At 31.7% G+C, this 12,542-nt stretch overlaps 1 protein-coding gene across 10 annotated transcripts in view; it reads left to right on the top strand.

The window, feature by feature from the left end:
• The window catches only part of LOC145247346 (calcitonin gene-related peptide type 1 receptor-like), a 987,580-nt gene that overhangs the window by 647,508 nt on the left and 327,530 nt on the right, over positions 1 to 12,542 (top strand). For all 10 annotated transcript variants that reach the window (XR_013863250.1, XR_013863251.1, XR_013863249.1 and 7 more), the window contains 2 exons: positions 4,558 to 4,939; positions 7,813 to 7,922. Coding sequence is in view for 7 of the 10 variants with exons in the window: in XM_080109020.1 (XP_079965146.1) it covers positions 4,558 to 4,939; positions 7,813 to 7,922 (492 nt within the window). In the remaining 3 variants the exon portion in view is untranslated. The remainder of the gene's footprint in view (positions 1 to 4,557; positions 4,940 to 7,812; positions 7,923 to 12,542) is intronic.

Genomic DNA, 12,542 nt, shown 5'->3' with positions numbered 1-12,542 from the left:
TAAAATACCGAAAACTACTAAGGTCTGACACATCGTCTAAAATATCGAAAACTACTAAGGTCTGACACATCGTCTAAAATACCGAAAACTACTAAGGTCTGACACATCGTCTAAAATACCGAAAACTACTACGTCTGACACATCGTCTAAAATACCGAAAACTACTAAGGTCTGACACATCGTCTAAAATACCGAAAACTACTAAGGTCTGACACATCGTCTAAAATACCGAAAACTACTAAGGTCTGACACATCATCTAAAATACCGAAAACTACTAAGGTCTGACACATCGTCTAAAATACCGAAAACTACTAATGTCTGACACATCGTCTAAAATACCGAAAACTAATAAGGTCTGACTCATCGTTTAAAATACCGAAAACTACTAAGGTCTGACCCATCGTCTGAAATACCGAAAACTACTAAGGGCTGACCCATCGTCTAAAATACCGAAAACTACTAAGGGCTTACCCATAGTCTAAAATACCGAAAACTACTAAGGTCTGACCCATCGTCTAAAATAACGAAAACTACTAAGGTCTGACACATCGTCTAAAATACCGAAAACTACTAAGGTCCAACCAATTGTCTAAAATACCGAAAAATACTAAGGTCTGACCCATCATCTAAAATACCAAAAACTACTAAGGTCTGACTAATCGTCTTAAATACCGAAAACTACTAAGGGCTGACCCATCGTCTAAAATACCAAAAACTACTAAGGTCTGACTAATCGTCTTAAATACCCAAAACTACTAAGGTCTGACCCAGCGTCTTAAATGCCGAAAACTACTAAGGTCTGACACATCGTCTAAAATACCGAAAAATACTAAGGTCTGACTCATCGTCTAAAATACCGAAAGCTACTAAGGTCTGACCCATCGTCTAAAATACCGAAAACTACTACGTCTGACACATCGTCCAAAATACCGAAAACTACTAAGGTCTGACCCAGCGTCTAAAATACCGAAAACTACTAAGGTCTGACACATCGTCTAAAATACCGAAAACTACTAAGGTCTGACCCATCGTCTAAAATACCGAAAACTACTAAGGTCTGACCCATCGTCTAAAATACCGAAAACTACTAAGGTATGTCCCATCGTCTAAAATACCGAAAACTGCTAAGGTCTGACCCATCGTCTAAAATACCGAAAACTACTAAGGTCTGACCCATCGTCTAAAATACCGAAAACTACTAAGGTCTGACACATCGTCTAAAATACCAATAACTACTAAGTTCTGACCCATCGTCTAAAATACCGAAAACTACTAAGGGCTGACTCATCGTCTAAAATACCGAAAACTACTAACGTCTGACCCATCGTCTAAAATACCGAAAAATACTAACGTCTGACCCATCGTCTAAAATACCGAAAACTACTAAGGTCTGGCCCATCGTCTAAAATACCAAAAACTACTAAGGTCTGACCCATCGTCTAAAATACCGAAAACTACTAAGGTCTGACCCATCGTCTAAAATACCGAAAACTACTAAGGTCTGACCATCGTCTCAAATACCGAAAACTACTAAGGTCTGACCCATCGCCTTAAATACCGAAAACTACTAAGGTCTGACCCATCGTCTACAATACCGAAAACTACTAAGGGCTTACCCATCGTCTAAAATACCGAAAACTACTAACGTCTGACCCATCGTCTAAAATACCGAAAACTACTAAGGTCTGGCCCATCGTCTAAAATACCAAAAACTACTAAGGTCTGACCCATCGTCTAAAATACCGAAAACTACTAAGGTCTGACCCATCGTCTAAAATACCGAAAACTACTAAGGTCTGACCATCGTCTCAAATACCGAAAACTACTAAGGTCTGACCCATCGCCTTAAATACCGAAAACTACTAAGGTCTGACCCATCGTCTACAATACCGAAAACTACTAAGGGCTTACCCATCGTCTAAAATACCGAAAACTACTAACGTCTGACCCATCGTCTAAAATACCGAAAACTACTAAGGTCTGGCCCATCGTCTAAAATACCAAAAACTACTAAGGTCTGACCCATCGTCTAAAATACCGAAAACTACTAAGGTCTGACCCATCGTCTAAAATACCGAAAACTACTAAGGTCTGACCATCGTCTCAAATACCGAAAACTACTAAGGTCTGACCCATCGCCTTAAATACCGAAAACTACTAAGGTCTGACCCATCGTCTACAATACCGAAAACTACTAAGGGCTTACCCATCGTCTAAAATACCGAAAACTACTAACGTCTGACCCATCGTCTAAAATACCGAAAACTACTAAGGTCTGGCCCATCGTCTAAAATACCAAAAACTACTAAGGTCTGACCCATCGCCTTAAATACCGAAAACTACTAAGGTCTGGCCCATCGTCTAAAAGTTAAAATAATGGATATCGATTAACCATATAATAGGAACAATGGTTGCATGTTAAGAGTAAGATAAACAGAAGATAACAGATCTTAATCAAAAACTTTTAATGAATTTATAAAGTTTAGTGAAATATTTTTTGATTTGCGAATTATTCACGCATATTTCCTCTTTATTTGATTTCAGTCTTTATTCTACAATAAAATGTTGACCAGAGCACTTTGGATTAGTGTTTTATTTGCAAAACGTTGAAGCTCTGATTGTATATGTATTTTTAACTTAAATTTAGGAAAGATTTTTATTCGAATTTTATAAACATCGTCTTGAAATGTTATACGTATAAACACTCATAGTTTAATAAATTAGACACGTATATGTAAATAAATTAAACACTTATATATTAATAAATTAAACACTTATATGTAAATAAATTAAAGACTTATATGTTAATAAATGAAACACTTATGTTTTAATAAATGAAACACATATATGTTAATACATTAAACACTTATATGTTAATAAATTGAACACGTATATGTTAATAAACGAAACACTTATATGTTAATAAATTAAACACTTATGTTAATAAATTAAACTCTTATATGTTAATAAATTAAACACTTATATGTTAATAAATGAAACACTTATATGTTTATAAACGAAACACTTATATGTTAATAAATTAAACACTTATGTTAATAAATTAAACTCTTATATGTTAATAAATTAAACACTTATATGTTAATAAATTAAACACGTATATGTTTAATAATTAAACACTTATATATAAATAAATTAAACACTTATATATTAATAAATTAAACACTTATATGTTAATAAATGATGGAGATAAGTATGATATGCGTCTTATAAAATAAATTAGTTTTTCCCGAAAAAAGTTCTGTGGAATTCTTTATTAGATTTTATTAACAAAAACTGACTAATAAATACATTTTTTTGCTCCTTTAAAATATTAAAGCCTGCATCAAATATCCTATGAGTGACTAAAATAATAAAATTATTTTTATCATAATATTTTGTTATTGTTAATACATTTTTTAAGTTAGCTAATTATTATTATTATTATTATTATTATTATTATTATTATTATTATTATTGTTGTTGTTGTTACGATTTATCATTAAACGTTCTCACAAATATGATCATCAATGATAATAAATAATGGCGTTCTCTAGATTCTAAGTTTAAATCTCCTTAGATTCTATCAGTAATCTCCACGTTGTTTAAAATCAATAGCAAATGACTGCATTATTGCAAAAGCCGTTGATCATTACTTTTTCACTAGCAAGTTGACTTTAGGTTTACTTTTTATCTTAATTCTCGCTTTCCTTATTTTATCATTTAGTTCTCACATTCCTTGAACGCTGTTTTACACATGGGTTGGAAAATATCTATTAGTTCTTTGATATGTGTTTAAAGCATTTTTATCTACTTTTCTGCTAATTTATCCTGATTACTTTTGCACAAGCATTTCCACTATTTCTGCGGCATGAACGGATTAAATTCGGTTAAATGTTTCCCTGGATAATCATCCAATATATGCCCTTTAATTCTGAAATTCGTCTAATTCCTTCTTTAAATATTCTACAATATTATATAATACTTTTAGTGGTGTATGTTCATTTCCAGCTGTACAGCTTGTTTCATTTGTGAAATTCTATGGACAATTACATTACTTAATATTTATGTAAGAGATTACGTAACTACAATGGACGTATTTTCATATTGTGCTTCGGCAAAAGATATTCAATATTTTAATTTTAATCAAAAATCCCTTTGAATAAATGTTGAATACCCGTTACGTCTACTTTCTGGGGGTTAGTCTTTTAAAATATTCATGTCATCCTTTTTGTTGTTTTGTTAATTTCTATACATTTGTAAGCCCATATTCAGTTATGAAAAAATATTTAGATTAAAGCGAGATTTGAACTCGGGTACTGAAACGTAAAACCAGCGTCGTAGTAATGTGTACTCAGCCTATTCATGTGTTCAACCAATCCCATCTGCATACGAACAGAAAACTTCACAAAAAATGTGTAGACCCATTTTGTATTTTTTTCTGGTGAAAATTCATACAAAAATGTTCAGAGTTTATGAACAATTAAGTGGTTGCGATTGCTTAATGACATGTCGAATTTATTTCTGTTAATTTAATTTTAATTTCCTTCATTTTTCAGATGTCGTTTGTTACTGCATTCACAACGGATACCTGTCGATACAAAGATAATAATCTTCCAATAGAAGAATTTAAAAGTGTTATTAGTTTCAGCTGTTTCTATTTCCTCTTTCGGAAACACAAAGTTGCTCCTGGTAAGGAGAGTTGCATGATGTTGTCAGAATCGGAGTGCAACTCTTGGAAGAGTTGTAGACAAAACGGCGAAAAATGCTGCAAATTACAAAAGGAGAAAGAAGCCATAGAAATGGAACAGAATGAAACGCTGTCCGAGAGAAATCATTGCGACCACAACTGGGATGGTTTCAGCTGTTGGGAACGTACGCCGGCAGGCGAGTCGGTCGTCCGGAAATGCCCGGCTTATGTTTCATTTCCGGATGACAACGGTAAGAAAAAAATCGACTTTGGATTATTTCAATTCCTTAAAGATATTTCGATTAATCACATAGAAGAAATAATAATAATAATAATAATAATAATAATAATAATAATAATAATAATAATAATAATAATAATAATTGAGTATTTGTACTATATTTTAATGCTTTATTTACTGTGCTTCTCTATCAAACTAATTAGTTACCTTTCAATTCTTAATTCAAGTCTAATATCAGTTATGTTGTTAGTATACCTTCCTTTCATGCATTATCTCCTACTGTTGGAGAAAGTATATTTTCTGTTGTTATGCCGCCATTCAATTGGGATAAACACATTTTTTGGCGGTGGTGTAATATATTTTCCATTGTTATGAAACCATCTTCCCTGGAATTATACTCTTCTTTGGGGATGATATTTAAGTATATGTTCTGTTATTATGAGATCATTCACTCGGTTATTACCTTTGTATTTGGGACGATAGTGTAGTATAAGTTCCGTTGTGATGATATCATTTTCTCACCCTCTTTTATGATGATATTGTAGTATATATCATGAGACTATCATCTCAGGAAATCTCATACCTTTTGGTTTAATAGTATGGTATTGTTAGTCATGATATCCATCTTACAGAAATGGAGGATTAATGTAGAATCTATTCTGTGGTACTATATCAGCCTACTTGATATTCAATCCTTTTATTTTTGAGGGAGGGGGTTATATGGAAGCAAATACCAGAAATTCTATTATTAATAATAAAATTTTATTTGAATTCAAATCATTTCGCTTTATTTTAATGAGTGAAGGATTTTCTTTTATTTTGATATTTCAAAGAATCGGATAAATGACACGTTTCTTCCTTTCGCCATTTTCAAATTTTAAAGTATTGAAGTTTTATTGTCGCTCCACAAAACAATGACATTAACGAAAAAGCAATGATTAGTTTAAAACAATATCACGTTATTGTTTTACGAAATGATTAGTTTTAAAAAATATCGCTTTATTGTTTTACGAAATGATTAGTTTAAAACAACATCACGTTGTTTTACGAAATGATTAGTTTTAAACAATATCACGTTATTGATTTACGAAATGAGGAAAACATAGTTATATAATTCCAACCGATTTTGTAGGTACCATAATAATCAGTATATAGAATCGACTTGAAGAAAGCAATAGAATTAGAAAGTCATAAATATCTGTATGGATGCGATAACTGGGAGCAGACACCAATAAAGGTTTTATGGATGGAATTGAATGCGAAAAAATGAACCGGAAGCTTAGAGGGTGTTTCATGAGGAAAAGAGTCAAGCCATTGTATAACAATCAGACTGTTTATTACAAAACTATTCTGGTAAGAATTAATTTTAATCCGCCTTCCTATTTACGACGGAGGCCATGTAATTGTAATGGAAATACATTCTTTAGAATTCAAAAAGTGTGTTTGAGACGTAATTGGCGATGAGGAGATCGGTGCTGATGATAGTATATACTATACCACCTGAGACGATAAGAGAAATGGTAAGAAGGAGTGCAATTCTAGATTATTTAAATTATAACACTAGTATTTCTGTATGAAACAATATACAGAAGAGATGATACATAAAAGCATAAACAAAAGATTTGAACAACAAAATATAGGAGGGTTGATATAACTGCAGTCAAAACATCTAAATATAAAAAATATTTGCTTATTTTTAGGGTTAAATATTTGATAAAACAAAAAGTACTTTTCACTCAGTCTCAGACGATTTGAAGATGTCTGAAACTTCAGTAGAATTTGGTGCATATTAGATAATAATTCATATAAAATATTCAGATGCAACACTGGTTTTCTGTCTCATACCTCTGCACAACCAATGACGTAGAACAGCGATGTTTCGATCGTCGACACAGTGGAAGCACACTTTGCTTATTGAGACAGAATGCAATTTATATGAGACGACATTTTCTTCAAATATGCTGTCCATCCCGACACTGCAGTTCAATTCACAAAAACTAGAAAAACACAAAAGGAAAAATACATTAGACAGGGCAGCTTTAGCTTATCAAATAAAAATTGAGTAGTACATTTTCAAACTAAACCTTTGAAAACGTTTTGTACCTAACTTATTATAGTAACATTACAACATTTCTTAAATCATGATTCATATTGTGAGATGATTAATGAATTGACTTTATTTTTACTTTAATATTTGAGGTGATCTTTCATGCAGTTATTAAGATTTTAAATAGAAAAATGTAAATATCGTTTTCAAGCCGCACCGACCAATCGGAGAAAAAATTAATGAGATCGCTTATGTTGGATGTAGCACAATACAACTAGAGTCTTGAAAACAGTGGGTGTTATTATCAACAATTGTATTGCTTCGAGGAATGGATCAACAAGTATTTGTTGACATTAGACTTGAAGAGCTTGATTTTGTAGTTCGCAAAGAAGGCGTTTCGTCGTATTGTAGTTTCGGGATGGGAAAAAGTTTTGTTTGCTTTTCAGTACGCAGTGTAAGAAAGGAAACTATTTACAGGTATAGTAGCTAGGTCGGTACTTGAGACGCTTTAATGGGTGCGGATCATAAACCAATAGAGCCTCACCAGACAGTAATTTCATACATCAATGTTAGGTAACCGTTATTATTTATCATATCTGTTAGGATAGAGATCATTTATCAACATCTATACTCGAAAATATTGTTTAGCTGTCTATTCAGGATTGATATATTTAGCCATTTTTGTTATATCTTCTCTCATATACTAAAATAATGTTTCATCTTATCATGATATATGTAACGGACTTTTAAAATAAATGCGTTGTGGTATACATCCACGCAAGTATGGATAATAATGGAAAAATTCTTATGAAATATTTTTTCATTTCCTTTTGTAGAGGGAATTTATGTGACGAACATTTGCCGTAAGAATGCTACATGGGCCACTCATCCAGAAACAAACGAGCAATGGACGAATTACTCAACTTGCTTTGTCGGCAAATTTGAAGTAAGTGATGCATTATTTTATTTATTAAGTGAACTTTATATATATATATATTAGCGGGGTTCGAATCGTTCGACTGGTGTTAATCGTGATACCCTGCACTGAAGATTCCCGAAGGGATGAAACACTAGTGTCTGTAAGTATTTAATTATTATAGTAAAAAAATGATTATGACAGCCCCTTTAAGAAATTCGTTTCTTATCGTTGAGCACTTTCAGTTGAATTAAAGTCGATCAGTTTAGCTCTTATGTATAGATCATCGTATAACGATTAGATCACTGTCTGACTGACCTAAATGAACATTTAAAATTAAAATGTTTAAATTCAATGTTATTTCACGCAGTTAATGTTAGCCGAATTGATACGGTCTTTGCTAACCGAGCCAGAGATGTCTCGTGTTGCGGGGTTCGAATCGTTCGACTGGTGTTAATCGTGACACCTTGCACTGAAGATTACCGAAAGGATGAAACACTAGTGTCCATAAGTATTTATTTATTATAGTAAAAAAAAATAATTATATATATATATATATATATATATATATATATATATATAAGACGCTGATAAATGAATGTTTTTGTCGACTATACGTACATTTTAGTAGCTGCCATGTGGTTATAATTTTGAATTTAAACGCTTCTCTCTGTTCAGCTGATATATGCTGATGACATTGCACTTATACTCCATACTTTTGGTTAGACGTGCAGCATTTAATAGCCATTCTTTTTTTCGCCTACACTTACCTTTTCTTTTCAATTTTAAGTTCCCCGGATTCATATTCTTCTTCATTTTCCTACGCTTTCTTTTATTTAATGATATTCTATTTTAATCTTTATCATAGTTGAATAAAATATTTTGTTGTATTATTTATCAAGTAGTTTTCTCATTATGTTTGAAATTATTAGCGATTATTTTATATAATGCTTTAAATATATCGGTTTTACGGCGTTCACTAAATGAGTTGAATCAAATCGTCTTCTTCCTCCTAATTAATCTCCCATTCCTACTATCCTTAACTCAATTAATAATGATGTTTCTATATTAGCTGGATTAGTCCCTTGTTTATTATAAATATTAACAGTATTACTTTTATCCTTTAATTCCATATAAGTTTTATGGTATCCCTCCCTGATTTCTTTTATGCAACTTTTACGTTATGAAGTCCAGTAAATATGAAAAATGTTTTTATAGTTTAAAACGATACCACTTATAATCTGTATGTAAAATTACTTAGTTTTCTATAATTAAGAAAATCATCAGTTTTAGCTGGATCAGTTATATAATGACTTATTTATGATTGTAAAAGTTTCACACCAGCTAGAGAATTTTGCCACGTCATATACATGAAACATTTTTCACGAATAAAATATGATGTTGTGAAAGACGTAACAGTAAAAAACAGATTATTCAGCATGCTCTGTTTCAACATTCATTTGATGATTGCTCATCCATAAAAATGCGACGAAGGGCAAAGTTAAGCCACATTTATTATTTATCTTCTTGTCAGCAACGCAGCGAGGTCATGTTACTACGTGTAAACTTCAATATATTACAAATGTAGGCGCAGTGACTGTATGGCTCTATTAATTCAAACAACCCATCGTCCGGTAAGTTATATAGTATGCATCCCAGGGCATTAGTCTCTGTAAAATAGTGCATCTCATGCATACAGACACAACACACACGTATGTGCAACAGTGGTAAAAAGAGCATAATACAATTGTCGCCTATTGAACAGAGGCCGACGTGACTTATTTTCTTTTTCTCGAATTTTACGTATTGCGTTTTGCTCATTGAGAATTTTCTGTTAGTTCGCTGTCCAATATCGACATACAAAAAACTCATTGTTCCCTAGTGAATAAAAATTGTTTTTATTTAATTAATTATTTATTTATATCTTATCATATTTATTATATATTTATTTTTAATACTTATTTTATTTATTTATTTAATTAATTTCATTTTTTTTTCTATTGAGAAGAGCGCATCTGAACTTAAATTTGACAGTTTACCGATTTAGAAACCAGTATGAAACGTAAACTTTCTATTGATTTGTATATTGGTTTACTTGGCATTTAAGATAGTATTGGCCTCACATTATTGAGAGGAACAGGTACACTTTAAGACGTTGTCGAGATGTTGGCCACGAAACAGTGCGATGATCTGATATCTGAAAATCAATGTATAATACACCACAGTTATAGATCAGCCTACAATTAATCTACGAATAGAATAATTACAAATACATGACAAAACGATTGATATTTCTATTCTGAATACCTGACATTAACTGGTAGCTGAGGGATATAGTCACATTTGAAAACAGTCGTTTGAATAAAATCCACTGAACAGAAAATTTCCATTTTCAATTCACATTGTGAGATTTTTAAAACCTTTTTCGTCATATATATATATATATATATATTAAAAGGGTTGACTCATCCACATCTAAAATTTCAAGTGTTTAGATCCAAAATAGGCGGAGGAGTTTGGGAGAATTTGCAAAGGCCAAGTCTTTAAACTTTGACGTCTTAATAGCCAAATTTTCGGTCAAAAATCGAATAATAAGCTTATACTATGTCTGAATACACGTTATGTAAAATTTCAAATGTTAAAACCAAAAATTAATTGAGTAATTTGGTAGAGACCGCAGAGGTCATTTTTTTTTAAAACTTTGACCCCCAATTATGACCTTCTTAACATTTATTGTTTTACGCTCAAACAATAAAGTTAGAGTCATGTCCAAGTAACCTGCATTTAAAATTTCAAGTGTTTAGACTCAAAGTTGGCGGAGGAGTGTGGTAGAGTTTTCAAAGGTCAAATCGTTGAACTTGACCCATTAACAGTCAAATTTCTGGCTGCAAACCGATTGAAAATATTTTCCCAAATCTCAATGCCCCTTATGTCAAATCTCGAGTCTGTAGACTGAGAATTGACAGAGTTATTTGGTAGGAAAGTGTACACACACAAACAGGCAGACAGACATACCCCCCACACACACAAACATTTTCACTTTTATAGATATGTAGATCGATTTAATTGAACATAGAGCTATGGTTCTAGACTATTATGCTTTGATTACAACTTTTGTGTTAATATATATATATATATATATATATATATATATATATATATACTAGGCTACCCGTGACCCGTTGGGTCAGTATGTTATATTAGCTATGGAATTCATGTATGAGCGTGACACTTGTGACGTAAAGAAAATTGGGTTTTTTTTGTTACATATAAAAGCATTTGTTTTCCTTTTTTAAAAAGTGTTTGCCATTTTTAATATAAGGAACAAAATCATGTTTACACCGTTTTACGATTTGTTCATTTCTTCCACATAGACGAAACGCTCGACATTTTTTAGAACATAAGCATATTATTTAGAAACCCTAACAGATCGAGCGATTTTATCGAAAACGTTTTGTTCTAATCACGTGTTACTTTTAATAGGTAAGTCACAAAACATTACATGTTTTATTTAACTTACAATGTTTTGTTTTAATTAATTTATTTTATTTTCAGCAATTCTGCAGTATACGGACGGCGGCAATGGTGGTGGGGGATAACTTCAATCTCTTCTTGGTCAAATACCGCAGCAAATAAGTAACAAACAAGATTTTTTTCCGAACACAAAAATATTAGAAAACCAAAACATTTATTGAATATATATATATATATATATATATATATATATATATATATATATATATTAGTGTTGTAATTCTCTTTTTCTAATTATATAAAAATATATTTCCAGATTAATGGCATCCAGACGGTTTACTCAAACATGGAAAAAAATCTTTCCTAATCGTGTAAAATTACCTTTTTTTCTGAATAGTCGCTCAAAAATCGAAAATTAAATATGATTTTCCTACGAATCGAACGCCGACGACATTTTTACAGCTTTGTTTAACAACTTATGAAGAATTTAAAAAGTTAAATTTGTTAAAAAATGGATTTAATATGTGTAAAAAAAAATGACCGATTAGATTCAAGCATTTGCTGTTTAAAAACAACAACAAAAGAAAACACTATTTAATGTAATAGGAACGTGTGCATTTACCGATACAGATTTCCCTTGGCATGTGCAGAAAAAATACAGGAGTATGGCCAGTTATGGTAAGATTAATCAGCTACTGGAAAATCGGCAATAACAATGTAAGCAGACGACTTTTTAAAAATTGGAAGAAGAAAAAAAAAGATTTTATTCACGCCCTCTAGTTAAAAAGGGCCGTATTAGTTCCATGGTTATTAATAGTGTAAGGGGGATAACTCTGTCCAATTGTCTAAACGTAATGTTTATGCGCGCATGCGCAACCGGATGTCGTAAACCGGAAAGTGGGTTACATATCACTCTTTACAAGGTCATTCGAGTTTTATAATTATATATATATATATATATATATATATATATATATATATATATATATATATGTATATACTTGCAATCCAGCCCGGCTTTGCCTGAGGTTATGTACTGTTACTAACTTGCCGCATGTGTAATTACCATTTATGTAACTGTTTAGACAAGAAATTGTCAGAGTAATTTGGTAGAGATCGCAGAGGTAATATTTTTTTTTTAATTGACCATAATTGAAACCCCTTAACATTTATTGT

The sequence above is a fragment of the Euprymna scolopes genome, chromosome 25 (assembly GCF_053919585.1).
Source record: "Euprymna scolopes isolate OS-2025 chromosome 25, ASM5391958v1, whole genome shotgun sequence".
Lineage (NCBI taxonomy): Eukaryota > Metazoa > Mollusca > Cephalopoda > Sepiida > Sepiolidae > Euprymna > Euprymna scolopes.
Note: the sequence above shows the minus strand (reverse complement) of the source record. Positions and strands in the feature narration are given on the sequence as shown.